Below are 23291 nucleotides of genomic sequence, written 5' to 3' on the forward strand. Positions count from 1 at the left end.
TGGTTGTTTATTGTTACACTAGCTGGGTCCCAAACTTACCCTTTCTTCTTCAGCTAAAAGCGACACTTTTCTTTGAGGAAAGAGAATAACTGAGTTTATTTAGTGAAGTGGGATACTTGGGTAACACAAGTAATGCTTTTCCGTTCTTTATCTGGGGAGTATAATCTGTGTGATGTTGGCAATGTGCCACCTTGATGTCAGGTTCTCCTAGGTGCCAAGAACAGAAACCACCTCTAGCTGGTTTAAGCAAAAAGAACTTTTTAGAAGAATGTGAGGGCAGCTCAGAGAATCTAAACAAATTTTGTAGCAGCTGGAAGGGTAGAAAGCAGGGCGGCTCCAGGAATCTCAATAAAAGTTTGGACTGTCTCTAGTATGTTGCTGTGAGCAGTTTCAGAGACTGCCGGGCTCTGTCTCACAGCCAAAGATTCCCAAGAGAAAAAAATTTCATGAGTGTCTTTGGGTCAGTTCCAAAGAGGCTAGTTCCCTACCCTTCACCCTTGCACTGGCTGTGGACAAGAACATAGACAGATATCTAAAAACCCATCTTTTCATCCATATAAAGATGTCATCACTTAAGATAACCCTACAGCATCCAGAGGTAAGATGTGGGTGGAGCAGAAGGGTACAAATTACTCATTTAATATTTATCAAATACTTCTTGAGCATCTACTGTACACAAACAGTAGGAGAAAAAAAAACGTTTACAACAGGCTCGCTAGCATGAAAGAGCTCTCTATTTGAGATGATAAAGTAAACAACAATAAGAGAGGCTTCATAGGCAGAGGGTGATTAAGGAGATAGGAGGCCTTAATCAGAAGTACAATTATTTATAAAGACAATGTGAATTTGAAGGTTAGAGGAAGAAGAAATTTATATCTGGTGCAGATGGAAACTTCATGGAGGTGAAAACTGAGTTACACTTTGAGAGATGGGTAAATGAAGTGGTCCTTGGAGCTCTCAAAATTCATTCTACCTACCTGTGGTAACAGTTTATGACATATATAGTATAATAAAGTGTAATAGATGTAGCAAGGGCAGTACCTGATGAACCTAGCAGGGAAAGGGAACCTTCTAACACCTGGGAGAAAATTCATGACGAAGGAAGAAGCTATTGGGTTCTATGAGCAGAACTCAGCAAAAGGTCTGAAGGTAGAATAATGGTGGTTCCAGGCACAGTGTGGTGACTGCACTGAAATTTTTCCCTGATGCCTTTACTTTGGTGGCAAACGCACATCCTGAGGAGGAGTGAGCTGTATGTGAAACAGAGTGGTCCAAGTGAATCACACATCTTTTGGTTTAGTGTTTCTCTGAGCCCCTTCAAAGAAGCAGACCACAGAGGAGGGGAGAGTATTTCCGTTGTGGGAAAAGAAGGTGGCAGGGAGGGTATAGCTCAAGTGGTAGAGAGTATGCTTAGTATGCACAAGGTCCCGGGTTCAATCCCCAGTACCTGTCTGAAAATGAATAATAAATAAATAGCCTAATTACCTCCCTCCCCCTGCCAAAAAAAAAAAAAAAAATTAAAGTAAGCCAGGGGAGTCAGAGGATCATTCAACAACCTATGTGCCAGCCACTGTAGGTAATGGAGATACAGAAATGAATAGACATAGTCTCTGACCTCAAAGTTAAGCTACTGAGACACAAAGCAAATAGGAAATCGTGATGCAATGTAGTAACTGCTGTAATGGGAACTGCCATCTAATCCTGTCTCCCAGACACCATCTTCCTGGCACCGTGACTTACTCAGCTCTTCACTCTATCAGTCACTTCTCTGGGCCTTATGTACAGAATTCCAGCTATCAAATTCCAAAACTCTATTTACTGTATCCTACTACTGTTGCAGAAAAAACGTGTTACAGCTCAGTTGTGACAGCAACCTGGATCTGGGGGAGAGACCAAGCAGCACTTGAAGAGTTGGAAAACTCAGGTTTACTACCCCAGTGGGCCCAGAAGAGTTAACACTCCAAGCTCTGGAACCCTGTCTGTAGATTTACACAGGCTTTTATAGGCTGCCAGTTTACACTTTGCAACATCATATGCAAATAAGGTATAACAAAAGTTGACTAATTAGGAACAAGCCTAGAAATGGACCAATCAGGAGGGAAAGAAATAACCAATCAGGAGTGAGGGAAATGGACCAATCAGGAGTAAGAGAAATAACCAATCAAGAGTGAAGGAAATAACCAATCAGAAGTGAACTCAGGGAACCAATAGAATTTTAGGGGTAAGTAAGCCGTTTCAAAGGCAAAAAGTGAGATAGAGCTTCTGGGCCAGGTAACTGGATGGTGCTGGCAGGAGAGTAGTGTCCCTGCCTGAGGATCCTGCCAGTCTGTTTATGGGGCTTCTTGCCTCACTACAGAATGTAACAATTTTGAATTACACCTAGAAAGGAATAAAGGATGGGTAGACATTGGCAAAGAGAATGTGACTATGGTTGCTAGCAAACATTAAATGAAATTACACCAACCAGTCTGAGAATATTTTAAATGCGTGTATTTTGATAGAAACTATCTTGAAGCATGTTTGTAGAGGCTGTTGTGAAGGGAAATTATTGCTGGACTATCAAACAACTGGTAGAATTTCCAGAAGTCCTGCCTTTTGAGAAACTGTATGCATATGGACTGAGGGAAGTAAAGCTCTTATTGTGAGACGCAGAACTGATTTTTCAAAAGTGTTCTGGAAATCTCGGGATAAGTGGCACCAAGACGCATCTGCAATGGCCTCGGTCCGTTCTAGACACGAGAATGGACTTCGCCCAGTCCGGGAGGCTTCGCGTGCTGTGGCAAGGTGGGTTGGGCTTACATTTGCGCAAGTTGCCTTCTCCTTTCCGTTCTCCGCTTGTATTGAATACTGCAGTTTCTAAATCTACAAGAGATTTCTGTTGTTTTAAACACGCTAAGCTACTTCAGCCTACGAACTACCTCTGGCCTGTGGAAACTGCCTGACCCCAGTCGGCCTGACACAGGATGCCCAGGGAAACGGGGCCGGAGGCGGGGCCAGACGGCGGTGACCTTAGCTGCTCGCCGCCAACTCACTTCCGGCGGGCGGGCACCGCTAAGGTTCCTCCTGTCCCCTACCGGAAGTGTTTTCGGCTCTGGCTCCGCCCTCGTTCAGCCCCTTGGCCTTTACCCTTGTTGGGGCGGGACTTCCTGTCTCGTGCGTCCAAGGGCTTCTACAGTGACGACCGGCACTGAGGGCAAGTGTGCCTAAGCGGTGTGGCCTCGAACACTACGGCCTAGTGTACGGGAAACCGGCCACTCATTCTTGTAGTTATCCTCTCTCCTCCCACGGCGCCTCCAGGGGGCTTTGGGGCCCTGAGCGCCCAAGTGTGTGTCTGCCAGCAGGTTGGGAGAGGCCATGGAGGCGCGGCCGCCGGCGCCACAGACCTTCATCTACAGGGCGCTGGGTCCTTTCCCTCGGGTCTTTGCTGCTGAAGCCGTGGCTGCCGATTCCAAGGCTGTTGTGGAGGACCAGAAGCTGCCTTCCTATGTCCAAGAGCCCCATACCCCGGAATCTGGATGGGACCGCCTCCGGGAGCTGTTTGTCAAAGAGTAAAAGTGCCTACGGTCTGTGGGGAGGGATTACGAAGGAGGTGACCTGCAACCTGAGTCATCTAAGGCGAAGGACCCCCGGGTGGTGTGATTTATTTTTAAATGGGATTAAGGGTTCTATTATTTGTACTCCCAAGTTTGTATCCTAACATTGCCATTTGGTAGTTTTATGACAGGCCGGTTTTTAGATAGTAAGGGTGAGACTCATTGAAAGTCAGTGCTTTTAGGGATATTTAGAGAATATAGTCTTAGTGTAATTTCCTGATTTTACAGATTAGAAGAATTGGACCAAGGTACTTAGTGACCCAGGAACCCACGTCTGCAGGACTTCATTCCATTGTTCTTTTTCATATTTCATTTGATCCCAGATTTTGATGGTTTATGACCAGTAGCCCTCCTCCCCGCTGTTAAAATGGAAGTTGGAGAGATAACAGAGAGTTGTAAAATGTTTATTCTGCCAATTTTTGAATATATAAAAAAAATAGTAGCAACTGTTGTCTCATCATTTTATGAAAGTAATTAGTTGGATTCACAGGTAAGGGTGTTTCAGAATAAAGGATAAATAGCCCTTTATATTGAATTAACTTTAATGGAAAACTCAGGATAATTTTATCATTTTTTCATTCATCACTTACTGGTGAAGAGGTGGCCCTTTTATTAAGTACTTTACCATATACACACTGTGTTATCAAGTGGTTAAATTAACATTGAAGCTTTATTATGTTGCTGAGATAGTTGGAGCAAGGTAGCTGGTGGAATTGTATTTAATTACTTTATTTAGGTTTCATCATCTTTATTTTAAAGATGAGGCTGCCTGTCTCATTGGACCGTCTAAAATTTACTTGAGGTACTTGTGAACAATCCTATGTAGTATAAAACAGAAAAGGGTTATTTTGATTAGTTTTATAAATCACAGAATGTTGGAGCTGAAAGAAATTTGAAAGATAATTTAATGTAACTTTCATCCTCTCCTGTTATGGGTGAGGAAACCAAGGTTCAGAGCGATTTAATCTGGCTGCAGATCACTTAGCAGTGGATGACAGAACCACAACCACAACCCCATTGTTGTTACTTACAGTCTAGGTCCTTACCACCACTGTGCCCTGTTTCTTCACCATTCGTTAGCTGTTAGGGCCCATCTTGTAACTTCTTAGAGCCTCTTGATAAAATGGAGAAAAATGTCACCTATGTCATGGAATTTTTAGAGGATGAAAAAGAGGAAAGCATATGCATTTCCTGGCTTGTTAAATCTTAAGCCTTTACATTTTCTCTTTTCTGAGTTCTACCAGTTTTCATGTAAATGTTGTTTTTGATTATTCATTATAAAAGATAAAATACAAAGTTCAAATTGTATCATTTTTTCCTATTGTTATAGAAATTAGCTTCCTAAGAGATTTTATTTAGGTTTCTCTCTTGTATATGCAAGAACTATAACAACTCAGTGATTTTGATTTCAGAAATGTCGTGGTTGTTATTGGTAATTAGAATCAGATAAACACTTGTACAATGTCTGAAGAAAGCAAATTGGTAATGTAAAAAGTTAACATTTAGTAGTTTACTTACACAGGAGGGCCATTGTTCATAATAACCTAACACTTAACAAACTTAGCTGTTTGTTAGAGCAATTTCCAGAGGATATCTTGAAAGCTCCAGTACAGGGTCTTGTTTCTTACGATTTTGAGAGTAATAGATTGAGTGAAATGGTACCTTTTCCCTATTTTTTTAGGTTGGTCTCTGCTTCTCATTCAGTGCTCTTTAATTGTATTGTGTAGGCCTATCTGGGCTGACATAAAAATTAAGTATTCAGAAAGGTAACTTTTAGATTTTTTTTTTATATCTAGGAATTCATTCTTGCATACATTGTCCTAAAATCTCATAAGTTTGTGTGATTTCCAAAAGTTATCTAAAAATTCAAAAAGGGAAATACTGATCTCTACATCCAATTCACAAATTCTTTCTGTTTCCAGGGATATAGTAGAGCTGTAATAGTCATCAATTAGAATCACCTTTAAAAAAAAAAACCTTTTTTATTGGAGTATAGTATGCATCTAGAAAAATGTACATAAGTATACTGGTGGATGGCTTCTGTGTATCCAGCCCCAAGAGACTGTTAACAGCATCCTAGCAGCTCCCCCTTGTGTCTCTTCCTTGTTACTACCTTCCCAAGAATAACCACTAGCCTAATTTCTGAGAGCATAGATTAGGTTTGGCTGAGATTTGAGCTACTTGTAATGTAGTTATTTAATTCATCAGAGGATTTAACTGGTTCTGCCCATCATGAAAATTGTGATCCTGTTAGTGTTTGGGATAATTTTGATCTACTGTCTTGGAAGGTGGTATCCATAAACTAATTGCAAACAACACTGTCTTTTTGATGTTTCAGTGAACAGCAGAGAACTTCAAAAGAACTTCAGGATATTTATAGGGCAGCAATTTCAGCAGGTGTCATTGGCTGGGCATATGGGGGGATACCAGCTTTTATTCATGCTAAACAGCGCTACGTTGAGCAGAGCCAAGCAGAAATTTACCACAACCAGCTTGATGCTGTGGTACGTACTGGTATTCTAACAGGGCACACCTCTGTAGCAGTTCACTTTACACTTAATCATCCAGTTAGATGGTAGGGTTGGGAGGGTTTAGGAAACACACTTTTCTTATCATCAGAATAGATCACCACTATGGCCTTACTGTCTGACACATATTTCTAATCCCCTGCTAAATCATCAGGGTTCAGCTATAACTTATTTATCCTATTCACGGAGCCTCCATGTAGTACACTAGCTCAATAATTACCTGAAACAATAATTACCACTTAGAGCTTTACACTTTATAGACTGCCAACCCATTTGTTATATCTTAGATCTGTACATCAGTTTTGTTGAATTAGTGAGGAACTTACAGCTCAGAATTCTTTGTTTTTTGAGGGTTTTGTTTTTTTTTGTTTTTTTTTTTTTTGAAATTGTGTGAGACTTAAAAGTTGCAGAAGTAGTACCAGTGTTCCTTAGTATCCAAGGGGGATTGGTTCCAGGACTCCTGAAAGATACCAAAATCTGCAAATGTTCAAGTTCATTTTATAAAAAGGCACAGTACCATAGCCTTCCTCCCCCCCAACCCCACCCATATCCATGGTTCCATATCCTCAGATTCCAAATTGGAGTATACAAAGGGCCACCCGTACAGAGAATTACTGTATACCTTTCAATCAGATTTCCCAAATGTTAACATTTTACCATATTTGCTTTCTCATTCTCTCTTTGTATACATCATACTATTTTTTTGTGAACCTCCTTGGGAGTAAGTTATAGACCCGATAAGTGCTTCAGCATGTATTTCCTAAAAACAAGGACATTTTCATCTCTAACCACAATAAAATTATGCAGAACAGGACATTAAACTGATGGGTGACTATTATCTATGGACTTTATGTAAATTTTGCTAGTTGTCCTACTAACACAATTTATTTTAAAAGTAAATAAATCTTAAAAATTTTTTTTTCTTGTCCCAGCACCTAAAACTAGATCAGATGTTGAATTTGTCTGTCATGCCTCTCTAGACATTTTCCTTTAATCTAGAATAATTTTTCGGTTGTTCTTTGTTCTTTGTTTCATGACTTTGATTTTTTTTTCTTTTATTTATTTTTTTTAAGAATATGGACCATTTATTTTGTATAATGTCTCTCAATTTGGATGTTTGATGTTTTCCTGTGATTAGATTTTACTTACATGTTTCCCAGGAATACCCTAGAATTGATGTTGTATTGTCAGTAAGTAAGGGTAAGAAGCACAAGATAGCTAATTGTTCTTGTACTGCTGATGCTTACTGTAGTCACTTAGTTAAGATGGTCCCTGCCAGATTTATCCTGTAAAATTACTATTTTTTACCTTTGTAGTTAATAAGTATCTAATGAATACTTATTAGATACTTTGAGACTATGGAATCTCCTATTTTTCATCAGATTTCTACCCTCTATTTTTAGCATTCAATGCTAATTCTTGCCTGGAACAGTTATTACTGTGGTGGTTGCCAGATGGCAATTTTCTCTCTTTTTATTTATTTATTTTTAAACATTTTTTTTAATTTATTTTTGGGGAGGTAATATTTATTCATTTTATTCATTTATTATCATCATTTTTTATTCAACAGAGGTACTGGGGAACGAACCCATGACCTCGTACATGCTCAGCATGTGCTCTACCACTGAGCTATACCCTCCCCCTAGATGGCCATTTTCTAATTCCATCATTCAGTCTACATTTATTGGTTAGTATTCTGCTATAAAGAAGAGCTTTACTTTCCCTCTGTTTATACATTTATCTATTTATAATTTATTCAATGTGGTCTTATGGATTCTTACTTTATTCTGTAGTTTTATAATCCATTATTATTATCATTTATTTTGATACTCAAATTGGCCTGGAATTGGAGTGTTGGAGCCCCTTCAGATTAGCTCCTATGTCCTTTCGATATGTCCCTATTATTCTTTGAGCACACCTTTACTTTTTGGCACAGCAAGGTGTTCCTGGCTCATATCTTGCTTTTCAAGCACCAGCCTTGGAATAAGCCTATTTCACCAAGGAGTTATGGTTTCTTTTAACATGGTATTTAAAAACCAAGATGTGGTAGTGGGTATGTTCATTGCTACTAGGGTATCATTGCTTCTAGGCCCTAGGCAGGTAGAGTTAGAAAATGTGTATGTGTATGTGTCTGTGTGTGATTTATACACATTAATGCACATATATGTATCTTTTAATATTTACATACCTATTTGTTAAAAGCCATATGTTTGCACTGATACCTTTCAGAGAGGTTTTGACTTGCCCAATATCCAATACATGTAGTAGTTAAGACTACTCTTAGGGATTCTATCAGATTCTTTAAAAATCTAGGCTTTACCCTCATGACATTATGACTTGCTTTATGGTGGTCGTGTGAAAATGGGCTGTGGAAGCAGACAACCTAACTTCCAGTTCTGGCTTTATTCCTTATTACCTCAGTGATCTTGGTAAGAAACTTCCTCTCTTTGCTTTAGCTAAACTAAAACACCTGCTTGAAAAAAAATGTAACGATTAAATGAGGTAATATGTTAAAACTTTTACCTAGAAGGTGATCAGTAAGATCAGTAAAGATTTTTTCTTCCTCTCTTCCTTTCCTGCACGTATGTATGACTTAATCCTTACCCTTTACTGTTTACTCAGTTCTTCTTTATTTTGTATTTTTCTTTTCCCCACAATTACTTGAAAAAAAGTATGTCTAATACTGATTTTATGTCTGTTGTGGTGTTTGTTAGAGTCTCAGTTGATAATTGATGGATCACTTGGTTGACATAGGCATTTGTTAGTTCCTTTTCCACCTCCTGATCGGATGCACATGGTACTTCTGCTTAAGTCTCAGTACTCAAAGAATGATATGTCTAGAGATTTTCTTTTGTTTCTGTCTGTTTAGGTGTCCCTACCTAATCCATAGCTGACGTTCCTCTGCCACAGTTTTAGAATAAGAAAATATCAAGGTGTCTCAGGACCTCATCGCGTTTTTATTCACTTTAGCAATCTGCACATCGTGCTGCCACGCGAGGCTTCATCCGGTATGGCTGGCGCTGGAGTTGGAGGACTACCGTGTTTGTGACTATATTCAAGTAAGTTCTCTGAATTGTGACAGACAGTCTTGGATATTCTTTTAGAAGCACATCTTTTGAGCAAGTGAAATTATGAAAACCGAATGCCCATATGAAAGTGGTTCATAATACTTTTTTCTCAAGAACTGTTATCTATTTGTGTAAAAGATTGGTCCAGTTGTAGTTTTGCATCCATGGATGGAGGTTTACCAACTAGTATTAAAATGGATACAGGGTTGCTAAGTAAGGGGAATTCTGCTGAACTCTTCTTTACATTCTGTTGCTAATTGGCATATTACAGTAACCTGAACCAAAGGAGCCTAGACCAGCACCAGGGATTGACATAATAGGCTCTTCTAAACTAATAATAAGTAGCACTTTAGTGAAAGAGTCAAGAAGGTAAATGAAATATGCTTTAAATTTTATGTTTTCCTCCTCTTTTAGCACAGTGAACACGGGTCTAAATGTGTACCGAAATAAAAATGCTCTAAGCCATTATGTTATTGCAGGAGGTAAGACATTTTTGCTCTTATTTACATTTTTCAATCTCAAATGTGGTTTCAGTAATACATAAAGACTTAGAAGTCATGGCTACTGAATTCTTTAGTTGGCTTGTCCTCACATCTCATTCAACATTCATGCAAATTTTAACATTCATGCAAAATGTATGGAGAGTATTGTGCTTGGTCCTGGGTATATTTGGTGGACAAAACAGAAAAGCTATCCAAACCAAACTCTTGTCTTTGTACCCTAACTTGCACATTTGCTCCTGCTATATGTTCTCTATAATCTGCCCTGTTAAATTCCAAAACTGGAAATCAAGTAGTTATGTGGTTCAGCCCTTTATTTCCCCTTTCCAAACTTCTGCTTCTGTTAATTTTATTCCTTAAATATATATGGACTCTCTCACCTCCTCTTTGTTTCCACTGCTGCTGTCAGGTCTTCCCTGTTCCTAATCTTGGTTTGCTTCATCACTACTGTTACCTTACTTTTTTGAAATACGAACAAGATTATAACATTTTTCTGCTTCAGATTCTTCCACAGTTTCCCATTACTATAATGTCAGTTTTTGGCCTGACCTCATGCACCATTCTTGCCCGAGCCTTATGAATCTACTTGTGTTTCTCAAACCCAGCATATTCTTGCTTTACACATGTTGGTCTCTTCTTGAACCCACCTTCCTGCTTCCACAACTAATTTTGTTCAGATCCTTATTTAACCTGTCTTTCAAGGTTCACTTCAATCTGTCAGGCTCAGCTTTCCCTAAAGAGTTCTCCTAGCCCCTATTTCCCTATCTTAGGTCCCTTTCCCCTGTGTTCTCATTATTTACTATAAATAGTGTTATCAGCGCAATTATCACAGTATATTGTAGTTGTTTACTTGTTTTGCTTCCCTGCTAGACAACTTACTTGAATTCAGAGAAAGTGTTTGCCTTTATTTCACAATTGTTTGATTCATAGCAGGATAGAATAAAGGTTTCTTGATTGAATATAAATAATAGTAAAATAAGAATAGAAAAATATATCTGATAGAATATGTATTTTATCTCAAACCAGCAACCAACATTAAAATTAATGGTGTAACATTAAAGTAATTTATCCTGAAGTCAGAATCAGGTAAGGATGTCTCTCCCCTCACCATTATTATTTGACACTGGTCTGGACCAATGTATTTTTTGACATCTAGAAGTATTTTTGACATCTAGAATGCCTTTGTAAGTACCTTGGCAAATCCTCTCCCCCCAAAATAACAATAAAACTGGAAAAAATTATCAAAAACAACCATTTAAAAATTCTGGAAATTGACCAAGGACACACAACAAATTAAGAAGCGTTTATTCAAGAATTTCTACTGCATCTCAGTAAGAACAGTGGGAGTCTGTAGTGTTTCAGCCTGAGACTGCTCACCACTCCTAGCCCCCAGCTCCATGATGTAGAAGTTCCGCAGGGGGAGGGCAGGTTGAGAGGATCAACAGTTCTGCTGTTTGAGGTGGCTGATTTGATTTGGAGCGGAGCATGTAAAATTCCATACCTAGGGTCAACAGTTAGGGAAGGACAGTATCACACAGCTAACCTGAGGTTTTGATATTGTCTGGGGAAGCAATAGACTTGCAGATGAGGCAAAGTGTTAATAGAGATTCCAGGGAATAAGAAAGCCAAAGAAGGCTTTAGTAAGATCCTGCTAATCCCCCTGGAAAGTTACCCATATGTGTAAGCACACTCAGGAGAGACTGGTGAGGGCCCTAGCAAGCTACTTATCTTTGGTTAATTGTGAGGCCTCATGAACACAGAAAGTAAAAGCTGGAAAGGATTTATAAACTGCTTAAAGCTTGAGTGCATTCTTCAAGCCACAGACAGATCCACTAAGAGAGGGTAGCAGCCTTCTGGCTTAATACAACCTTTGACAAATCATTAGCTGACTACTAAGCAGTGTGACTCCTAGGATGCCAAACATAAAAATAAAAACTGAGCAGAAGTAATAGTGGCTGCACTCTGGCAAATCATTACATAAACAGAACCACAGCCATGCCCCTGGGTAGGGCGATGTTCCAACTTGGGTTGTTATAATTTAATACCTAAAAGTCCCAGTTTTCAAAAACAACAAAAATATCACATGACATGCAAAAACAGGGAATTTTTTTAAAAGCAGTTATTGGGTATGTCTGCGTCAAGGGCTATCTATTGGATATAACAGGAGACTTCAAGCTATTTTAAAAGAATAAAATCAAAGTGTGATGACTATTATATAGAAAATATCAATGAAGATGGAAATTATTTTTAAAAGAATCAAATGAAAATTACGGAGTTAAATACAATAATGGAAATTTAAAATTCATTAGAGAAGAGGCACTCAACAGCTGATTTGAGATAGCATAAGAGAATTGGTGAACTTGAAGATAGATCAATGTAGATTATCTTTTACAAAGGACAGAATTTTTAAAAATGAAGACAAGTGAACAGAGCCTCAGAGATCTGTGGGACACAGTCAAGAATATTAACACGTGTGATGAAGAGGGAAGAAAAAGTATTTTAAGAAATTATGGCCGCAAACTTCCCAAATTTGATGAAAAACATTAATCTACATACCCAAGAATCTCAACAAACTCCAAGAAGAATAAACATGAAGAGATTCACACCTAGACATATAATAGTTACACTGTTGAAAGGTAGAGAAGAATCATGAAAGCAGCAAGACAAAAACAACTTACACAGAAATGCCCAGTAAGATTCACAGCTGACTTCTTAACAGAATGGTAGAAGACAGAAGGCGGTAGAGTGACAAAGTGCTGAAAAGAATAAGCTATCAACCAGTAATTCTGTATCTAGCAAACCATCCTACAAAATTGAAGGCAAAAATAAAGACATTGGCAGATGATGAAAGAGGCTTTGTTGCCAACAGACTTGCTTTCCAAAAACACTGAAGTTCTTCAGGCTGAAAAGTTATATCAGATAGTAACTTGAGTCTACATGAAGAGTTTTGATGAAGATGATTATGTAATTATTGAAGGCAGTATAAATACATATTTTCTTAACTGATCTGAAAGATATTTACATAAAATAATGCAATTGAAGTGTTGGCCATGTACTATTTAAAGCTATATATTACATTAATAGCACAAAAGAGAGGGAAGGAATGGGCTTCTGTTGGAGCAATGAAGTGACATCAAATAGTAACTTGGCTCCACAGGAAGACATGAAAAGTACTAGAAATAGTAAATACATAGGTTAATATAAAAGACTTTGTAAATCTGTTGTTTCCCCTTTTCTTAGTTGTTTTTCCCCTTAACATCTTTAAAATTTATATGGTTGTGTAAAGTAATAATATTCTACTGTTGTTTTTAAATGTATATGCATAACAAATGGCAATAATAGCACAAAAATGGGAGAGGAGTTGAGCTGTATTAGAACCATGTTTCTACATTTAACTGGAATTAAATTAGTACTGATCTGAAGTAGACTGTTGTAAGGTATATCGTATAATCCCTAAAGCACATAATAAGAAAGTAACTTTTGAAAGTAGTAACAAGGTCAAAAGGGAATTGGAGAAGATGTAGAAAACAAATAGCAAAATGGCAGATCTAAATCTAACTATATCAGTAATAGCATTAAAATATGAATGGATTAAGCATTCCAATCAATAGAGATTGTCCAACTGAATTTTAAAAAGGATCCAACTATGCTGTCTGCAAGAGACATATTTTAGGTTTGAAGAACCAAATAAGTTGACAGTAAAAATATCAAAAAAGATACACTATGCAAACGGTGAGAAAGAGCTTGAGTGACTATACTAGTATCAGACAAAATAGACTTTAAGACAAAAGTGCTAGAGATGAAGGACATTTTATAATGTTAAGAGGGAAAATCCACCAAGAAGATATAACATATGTGAACATATTTATCTAACAGCTCCAAAATACAGGAAGCACACACTTTGAAGAGAGGAGAAATAGACAACTCAATCACAGTGGTTTAATATTCCACTTTTAATAATGGGTAAAACAACTAGAGGGAGAATCAACAAGCATATAGAAGATGTGAACAACACTATCACCCTATGTGATGTAATAGCATCTCTAGAACACTCCACCTAGCAACAGCAGAATTCTCATTCTTTTCAAGTGCACAGGGGACACTTTCTAAGCTCAAGCATATGCAAGGCTATAAAACAAGTCTCAATACACTTAAAAGGATTGAAATCACACGAAGTATGACCTCTGACATCAATGGAATTTTTTTTTAATTGGGAAATCCACAAGTATTTGAAAATTAAACAATGCATTCATAAATAACCCATAAACCAAAGAGGAAATCACAAGGTAAATTTGAAGTATTTTGAACTGAATGAAAATGAAAGCACATTATATTAAAATTTATGAGATGCAGTCAAATTAAAAGAAAGGCCTCAAATGAATAAGCTCTCACTTTAAAAACTGGAAAATGAAGAGCAAAAAATAAACCTAAAATAAGCAGACAGAAGGAAGTTAATAGAATTAGAATGACAGTCAATGAAATCAAAAGAAAAACAGTAGGGAGTATCTATGAAACCAAAAGTTCTTTGAAAAGAGCAACAAAACAGACAATCCTTTAGCAAGAGTGAACAAGGAAGGAAAAAAAAGACACAAATCACCAAAATTTACAAAAGAAAAAGTAGAAAATCTGGATAGCCCTGTAACAAATTAATAAACTCAATACTTAGTTTAAAATCTTTTCACAAAGAAAAGCCCAGGACCAGATGGCTTCCCTGGCTATTTAGGAAGTCTTTCACAAACTCTTCCAGAAAATAGAGGAAGAGGGAACACTCCGCAGCTCATTCTATTAGACTAGTATTATCCTGGTACCAAAGCCAGATAAAGATAGCAAAAAAAAACTACCGATCAATGCCCCTCAAAAGCATATACACAAAAAGCCTTAACAAAATGTTAGTAAAACAAAATCCAGCAACAAATAAGGATTATACACCATGACCAAGTGGAACTTCTTTAAAGAATTCAAAGTGCATTTGACAAGATGCGTTTGACAAGAAATCCAAAGTTCATGATAAAAACTCTCCACAGACTAGGATTAAAAGAGATCTTTAACCTGATAAAGATCATCTGTGACGAACAGCTAACACCATATTTAATGGTGGAAGACTGATTTTTCCTTAAGATTGAGAACAAGACACATAGGTGAATACACTTGTGTCCATTATACTGGAGACTTTAGGCAGTGCATTCAGGCAAGAAAAATAAAAAAAATCCAGATTAAAAAAGAAGTAAACTGTCTTTGTTCACAGATAGTATGATCCTGTGTAATAATCTGACTCCATTTTTGATGTGTGGCCTCTGGCAGCTTCTAAACCCCACTACTCACCCTCCTCCCCCTTTTTAATTGACTGTTTTTTAAAGCAGTTTTAGATTCACAGCAAAATTGAGCAGAAGATACAAAGAATTGACGTATACTTCTTCCCCCCTACATACACAGTCTCTCTCACTGTTAATATGCCGCACCAGAGTGGTATGTGTATTACAATTGAAGAACCTGTATTGATACATCATCACCCAAAGTCCATAGTTTACTTTATGGTTCACACGTTGTTTTACATTCTATGGGTTTGGGCAAGTGCATGATGACATGTATCCACCATTATGGTATCACAAAAAGTGTTTTCTCTGCCCTAAAAAATCTGCTCTGCCCACTGATCTCCATCTCCCACCCTCAGCCCCTGCAACCGTTGATCTTTTTATTATCTCCATAGTTTTGTTTTTTCCAGAATGTTATATAGTTGGAATCATACAGTATGTAGCTTTTTCAGATTGGCTTCTTTTACTTAATAATATGCATGTAAGTTTCCTCCATGTCTTTTCATGATTTGATAGCTCATTTCTGTTTAGCACTGAATATCTATTGCCTGGATGTACAACAATTTATTTACCCATCACCTATTGAAGGACATTTTGGTTGCTTCCAAGTTTTGACAGTTATGAGCACAACTGCTATAAACATCTGTGTTCAGGTTTTTGTGTGTACGTAAGTTTTCAACTCTTTTGTGTCATTGCTGGATGGTGCAGTAAGACTATGTTTAGTTTTATAAGAAACCACCAGTCTTCTAAAGTAGAGACACCATTTTGCATTCTCACCCGGAAGGAATGCAAGTTTTTGTTGCTCTATATCCTCACCAGCATTTGGTGGGGTTGTCAGTGTTCCAGATTTTGGCTAATAGGTTTTTAGAAATATTTGGTTTGGAAGAGAAGACTGAAATGAATCTGTAGTACTTAAATAAGGAATAAACCTCAAATGTTAATTTTTAAAAATGTTACCACCTGGAATGGCATTAGTTGTGTTGTACATGTTGAAAGAGGAAAACGAATGGACATCTTGAGTGTTCAATCTTAGTGAGAAGGAAAGTCGGCCTGTGCCCCGGCCACCAGATGGCGTTGTAGGCCAACTGCCCACTCACAGGCCTGCTCCAGAGGTGTAGGGTAGCTGTACAGACAGGGGAAGGCTGGGGGAAGGCATAAACTGCAGGGGCTGGTGAAGGTGTTATTTATTTGGGGAACGCTTTCCTTAGAGAAAGAAGAAATGAAAGAGGTGAAAGTGAAGAAATAATAGACTTTTAAGGTGAGGTTGGCAAAAATGAAGCAGAATAACAAGAGGTTAGGTCCGTGGAACAGATTGAGCAATTCAGTTTGTAAAAGGACCATTTCTTCCTTTGAACCTGCAGAGTGGATAAGAAGCTGGCTGTAACTGTACTTTAGATTCAGGAAATGCTAGGTTGTGGTGGTATATTTATGTTGGGTTCAGAAAGCTTATTTAGAGGTTTATGCCCTTTTTATAGAGGGGATATTTTTAAATGGAACTCTAGTGTTAAAAGATGATTTAATATTGCATTTTGTTTGTTTCTTTTAAAATAGCTGTCACAGGAAGTCTTTTTAGAATAAACTTAGGCCTGCATGGCCTGGTAGCTGGTGGTGTAATTGGAGCCTTGTTAGGGTAAGTGTTAACGTGGTTTGATTCTAAATTAACATAACTTTTATTCATGCCTTGCCTGTTAAAAGTCTCATCATTTCTAAAGAACAAATTTAATCCTTAGGGCCTATAAAAGGTCTCTAGTCTTGTATTGGCAGTAGCTTTGACTATCTAATTCTGATTCTACCCTAATTGTTGACTTGGAGTTTTCACCAGGTAAAAACTGTTTAAATATCACTAACACCTGAAACTATTTGAGGTTTGAACAAAGATATTATAAGGGGCAGGAAAAAAAAATAAGAAACAGTTAAAGAGCACATTCTGTAAGAATTTTTCAGTTAGGTTTTATTTGTTTAGTTTAATAAACTTTAAGAATTTTCTTCTCCAATTTTTACTTTGAAAAATTTCAAACCTGTAGAAAAGTTGAATTAGTACCCTTCACTTAGATTCACCAATTGTTAACATTTTTCCATATTTGTTTTCTCTCTCTGTATATGTGTGGGATGTGTGTAGATTTCTTTTTCTTTTTTTTTTCCAAACCATTTGAGACCTCATAATTCTTCAGCTCTAAATACATCAGCATATATCTCCCAGGATGAAGAACATTCTCCAATGATATCACAGAACAGTTATCATAATAAATAATTTGGCATTGATTCAGTACTATCTAAGATAGGGTCCAAATTCAAAATTCCTCAGTTATAATAATACATATATAATTTTTAAAAATCCAAGATCTAATTGTTTCTTGCATTTTGTCATCATGTCTCTTTAGATTCCCTTAAGTTAGAATGGTTCCACTGCCTTTATTTCCCCAAGAATATTTCTCAATTTTACTTGATTATCCCTTCATGATTAGATTTAAGTCGAATATTTTCATGAGGAACACAACAGAGGTGAAGTTGTATCCTTCTCATTGTATCACATCAAGAGACATATTATGTCACCCATTGTAAGTGATGCTAACCTGGTGTGTCAGTTTTCTGTTGCTGTATAACCACAAATTCAGCAGCTCGAAACACCACCCACTTATTATATCACTTTTCTGTAGGTCAGAAGCCTGGGTAGGCTCAGATGGGTTCTCTGCTCAGGATTTCAGAGACCAAAATCAAAGTGTTGGCCACACAGGCTCTTAAACTGGTGGCTCTGCAGGAAGAATTTGTTTTTATAAAGTTCAACTTGTTGACAGAAACCTTTGTGGCTGTAGGTCTGAAGTCCTCATTTCCTGGCTTGCTGTCAGCCAGGCACCACCCTGTTCCTAGACGCATCCACATTCCTTCCCACAGTGCCCGCTTCGTGTTCAAACCAGCAACCAGCATGTTGAATCCCTCTCATACTTTTAATCTCTCTGACTTCTATTCTGCCACCAACTGGAGAAAACTGCTTTTAAAGGGTTCACCCAGATAATCTCCTTTTTGATTGGCTCGGATTCAACTGATCAGTAACCTTAATTCCATCTGTAAAATTCGTTTTGCTGTGTAACATAATATAATCACAGGCATAATACTGTATTCATAGTTGAGAAATTAGGACAGGAAATTTCAGGGGACCATTTTAGAATTCTGCCTACCATGTTTGGTATCTACTAAATTTCTCCACTGCAATATCTTTTTCCCATTGTGGTTAATAAGCAATCTGTGGGGTAAGACTGTGTGAACAGCCCACTGTCTGGCTATCTTTCTTCTAGTGGTTTTAATGACCCATTGATGATCCCTGTTGGAATCAGTTATTATAAAGGTGGTTGTAAAACATCCCTTTTTATATCCCCTTTTGGGGAGGAAACAATAAAGCTTTATGGATTTTTTTAAATTAAAAATTGTTTTGAAATTCAGCATGTTACAACCTATTGCTGACCTTATTTTTGTTGTGTTGTTAATATACTAGCTTGGTTTGAAGGGAAAAATTATTGAATTAGCCACAAAATAATTTTTTTATTGTGGTTAAAAAAAAGCCTAACATAAAAATTACCATCTTAACCACTTTTAAGTGTACAGTTCAGTAGTGTTAACTATATTCACGTTGTGCAACAGATCTCTAGAACTTTTTCATCTTGCAAAACTGAAACTGTCCCCATTAAACACTAATTCTCCCTTCCCCCACCACACATCCTTTGGCAGCCACCTTTCTACTTTCTGTTTCTGTGATTTTGACTACTATGTACTTCATATGAATGGACTCATACAATATTTATCCCTTTATAACTGGTCTGTTTCCTTAGCATACTGCCCTTGAGGTTCATCCACATTGTAGCATGTGACAGGGTGTCCCTTTTTAGAGCTGCATAATAGTCCACTGTATATACCACATTTCCTTTATGCATTCATCATTGATGAATATCTCTACCTAGCAAAAACAGTTTTAAAAATGTCGTTACAACTTAATTTATATCAGAGTCAAAAACTCCTTCTCTTTGAAAACACGGACCAAACCCTCTTTATTACTGTCCTGATTGTTATCTAAATCAGTTTTTCGGTGAGCATTCGGGGTTGAGGTTAGTTGTGCCAGACTCTTGAATTTTAGGATGTTTTGGCAGCTCCACCCCTAAAAGCCAGTACCATCCTTCCCACAACCAAAAATGCCTTCCACATTTCTTGCCCCTTAAGGGGATCTGATAACCATTCCTGATATTAATTTCACTTCTAAGAAACCTTCAGTATAAAGCTGCTTATTGGAACTTGTCATAAATATATTTTTCCCACTTTATTTATCATTCGTGATGAAAAACAGCCAGTTTATAGACCTTTTGTTTTTATACCAGTTAATTTTAGGAAGTTGCGATGATTGTTTTTTCTTTTATTCAGACCAGGAAGGAAATTACCTTAATATTTTTTATTTGACCAGGACACTTTAATTGTCAGATGTTCCTGTATATGTCAGTGAGCAGGTGGCTCAGTTGGTGTTGCTTGTGCCTTAGCAGAAACACTCAACGTGTTGCATGGTCTAATGGCTCTTTCTCCTAAGCATTCCCTCCGCCTCCCCCTCAGCACTCCTATAGGAAGCCTGTTGATGGCACTTCAGAAGTACTGTGGTGAGACAGTTCAGGAGAGAAGACAGAAGGATCGAAAAGCACTCCAGGAGCTGAAACTGGAAGAGCGGTAAGGAGCACACATTAGGATCAGGGTTTCTGACTTCCCTATCTGCAGGCTATGGTGCTCTCTGAAACTAAGGACTGTAAATTGCCACTCAATTCAAAGAAGAGTTTCTTTTTACCTTCAGCTTGTACCCACCCTGGTCTTTTAATCTTTTTAATTAAGGAGAATGGAACAATGAAAGACACTGAGAATCTTTCCTTAGATACATTTCTTTTAAAAGTTAAAATGTTGTAAATCTCATTTAGTTGCCTATTTTTTCTTTTCCTATGTTCTCGGTTGCATAGGAAATAAATTTCCTTTACTTGCCTTTATTTAAAGATGATCTCCTTGTTTACACACACATCTATGAACACTACAGAGCATGTAAGGCCTCCACATTCAAAGATTCTACTTCTTGATGTGGATGCACAGGAATTCAGCAGATACAGTGGCTGTTCATGGACTGGATGCCACTGAGAAGGATGTAAACTGTCACCTGTTCATCTAGTCACTCTCTGAGGTCCAGTGATAGCGGACTTCGTGCTACTTCTTTGTAAGAGCATCATAATAGGCTGTCATCTAGTGCTTTGGTACAAATGATTCTCATAGTTCTGCTTTCTGGCCGCTAAGATGACATCTGCTGCTACTGCTGCTTTGATAGTTGAATAGATAAGTGGTCTTCTTTTTCCCATGTTTTTACTTGAAACTTCCGTTTGTGCTAAACACATACATACACACATACACGAAAATTCTTAGTATCTGAATATCTCTTGTCCAAGGACTTAGGTGCTATAGAAGAAAGCATTGATTTTGGAGCCAATGAAACCTTGAAAACAAAGCTTACATCCCAGCTAGACTATTAATTAATTTTATAACCTTAGATGTTTTCCTTGACTTTAAGCCCTCAGCTGTTCAAAAGGCAGAATCACACCACAATATTCAACATATGTTTGTTTCACACCTTCCTCTTCTCCATAGTAAGAGAGTGAGTGAGATATGCAGCTGTCTAGGTTCTAGGATAAAGCACTTGAAATTCTGAATGCCAGCATAAAATTTGATATTATGGAGAATTAAAAGCCTGAAAGCATTAGCTTATTTCTAATTCTTTAGGTGTCATAAGACTTCTTTTTTAAAAAGGAAGCTTTGAGAAAGGAATTGGAAAGGTGTAAGGAAAGTATATTGGTTATTTGAATCTGATATAGGAAGTTATAGAAAATTGACATTTGGAAAAATATGAACAAATAATAATTGTATTCCAATCAGGAAAAAGAAAACCAAAAAAAAAAAAAAACTAGAGAAGTCACTTAACTAGCAATGGAAAGCCTCAAGAATGGGTAAAAACAATAACTTGAACTATAGAAATGGAAGAATATTTTGGCAGAAGAAAATAGTGTCAAAAGTATATAGGTTATTTAAATTTATGTGGAATTCTGAGGAGAGTTAGTAAATAAAGAACTTTTTATATGTCTGCTTCTTTGCTTGAAAATAACTACAGTATAGAGAAATCAAAATGAGAATCTAAAAAGTTGCCTTAGTGAGGAGAAAATATAGAACACTGACTGTAGAGATATGGAAAAAGAAATGGTCAAATCTGGCTCTGAAGAGTTGAGAAGAAAGTCATAGGTGACCCTGATAACCACTTAAAGAAAGAAAGACAATAATACTTGACTTGGAAAAAGAACTGATTTGGAAATTGATTTTAACTCCTAGTAAACATACATCTGTAGTGTTGTCCTATCTGACTTCTGTACCGAGATTTTCAATGTTACAACCTTTGTGCATGTCCTACAAAGTCTGTCAACAGAGTTTAACAGAGTGGTGGGGGATTTCCCTGGGCCCTGGGGCCTGAGGACAAAAGGACAGTCTTGTTTCAAGGCTCACACCTTAGTTCAGGGTGTCATCTCAGAGAGCTCCGGAATATCTTCAGGATCAGAGCTGCTGCCCCAGCAATGTCCATTTTGGTAATGTAAGAATCTTAGTTGGCTTGTGAGTGGAATAGATTGGGAGAGAGAAGAAAGTCATTGTATTTAAAGTGTAAGGAGCAGTGTTTGCTAATAAGTTGTAGGAGAGAATGAGATAAATACTATCTTAAAAAATAAACTCTCTAAGAACTAAAGAAATGGAGCAGTACTTGATACATACTTTTCATTCTTTGATTACAGGAAAGCCAGAATACAATTTACTGAGCTCCTCCCTGAAGAAATTGAAAGTAGTTTACAGAAAAATCAACCCAAGGATGATGCTAAGAAAATTGAAGCACTGCTAAATCTTCCTCGAAACCCTTCTTCGACAAATAAGCAAGACAAGGACTAAAAATGCTCTGGAGTTAAAACTCATTGGAGAGTTGAAGGGAGCTATGTTGCCATGTCCTTTGAATACCAGCTGGTCGGGCTGCTGACAGATGTAAGCACTGGCATCTGGAGTGGCAATGCCGTGCTTTTACCTTTTTCTTTTTAACCAAGAGTTGGACTATTATACTCTTGCTTTACTCTTCCTTAAATTTAAATACATATTTATATCTATATATTTGACATTGTATTGATTGATCAGTATAGATCTCCTTCCCCTGAGTGTTTCAACAGTAAATTTAAAATCTCCCAGAAGATCACAGTTGAATTCTACGGTTGTAAATTTATTCCTGTTGTCCTCCAAAAGGGTACTGTAGGGATGACTAGGAGGAGGAAAGGAAAGAACCAGGTAAGGCAAATGGCAAGTGAAACTCTTGTGCCCTTGGTCCTAGAAACAGTAAGGGCCTAATTGTATAGTAGTTTTTTTTTAATAAAAATCAAAGATGGTTTCTATGCCATTTGAAAGAAAATAAAACTTAACAAAAAGGAAGTAGGTAAACATTATTAAAGAAACACTCAGACCTTGTTTCCTCTGTCAGTATTGCAGACCAAGTATCTCTGCTGTAGCATGCAAGAGTGACTCAGAATAGATACCCAGTCTCTGCACTCCGGGAGCTTGCTGCCCAGAGGAGGCTGCCCTGCAGATGGTAACATTGAAATGACTGAATAAGGTGTCCTGAGGGAAAAACTGCTCGTGCTTTGTTTGGGGTTAGTCTCTTAGTTCCTACTCTGAAAATACTGTTGTTCACATGAGCAGTGTTTGGGAAGCAGCCTGGAGTAGTGGCTAAAACTGTGGGCTCTGGAGGCAGAACCACTGTCCTGGAATGTCAGCCCTGTGGCTTCACAGCCAGGTGACCTACAGCAGAGCCATTTGACTTTGAATCTCAAGTTTTCTCGTTTGTCAATTGAGACAGCATCTGCCTCAGAATGGTCATTAAATGAAATGATGTGTGTAAAGCATAGTGCAATGCCGTGGGACACAGGGCATCATCTGATAACACATATCAGCAGTTAAAAGGATATGAGAACTGGCAGGGAGAATCTAGCTCAGTGGTAGAGTGCACGCTTAGCATACATGAGGTCCTGGGTTCAAATCCCCGGTACTTCCTCTAAAATAAAAACCCTAATACTTCCCCCTACTTCCCCAAAACAACAAAAAGGATATGAAAACCTTTGTGCTAGTATGTTTCACCATGATTTACGTATTATTGCCACACTCCACAAAGCATCCCATTCATAAATTGCTGACAGATTGGCAATTAGTC

The 23291-nt window shown here is 37.7% G+C and overlaps 1 protein-coding gene across 4 annotated transcripts; it reads left to right on the forward strand.

The window, feature by feature from the left end:
• Window positions 1-115: 115 nt before the first annotated feature.
• TIMMDC1 (translocase of inner mitochondrial membrane domain containing 1) lies at window positions 116-22202 on the forward strand. 4 transcript variants are annotated; one of them, XM_074364176.1, is made up of 7 exons: window positions 116-3633; window positions 5932-6097; window positions 9092-9180; window positions 9604-9671; window positions 16553-16631; window positions 19592-19702; window positions 21841-22202. In XM_074364176.1, the coding sequence occupies exons 1-7, from the start codon at window positions 3485-3487 to the stop codon at window positions 21989-21991; spliced, it is 813 nt and encodes a 270-aa protein (XP_074220277.1). In that variant the 5' UTR covers window positions 116-3484; the 3' UTR covers window positions 21992-22202. The 4 variants fall into 4 exon arrangements, with proteins under 4 accessions (XP_074220277.1, XP_074220283.1, XP_010969146.1 ...); XM_074364182.1 differs by having other exon boundaries at window positions 116-3630; XM_010970844.3 differs by having other exon boundaries at window positions 3018-3548.
• The last annotated feature ends 1089 nt before the right edge of the window (window positions 22203-23291 follow it).

Source organism: Camelus bactrianus, chromosome 1, assembly GCF_048773025.1.
Source record: "Camelus bactrianus isolate YW-2024 breed Bactrian camel chromosome 1, ASM4877302v1, whole genome shotgun sequence".
NCBI lineage: Eukaryota > Metazoa > Chordata > Mammalia > Artiodactyla > Camelidae > Camelus > Camelus bactrianus.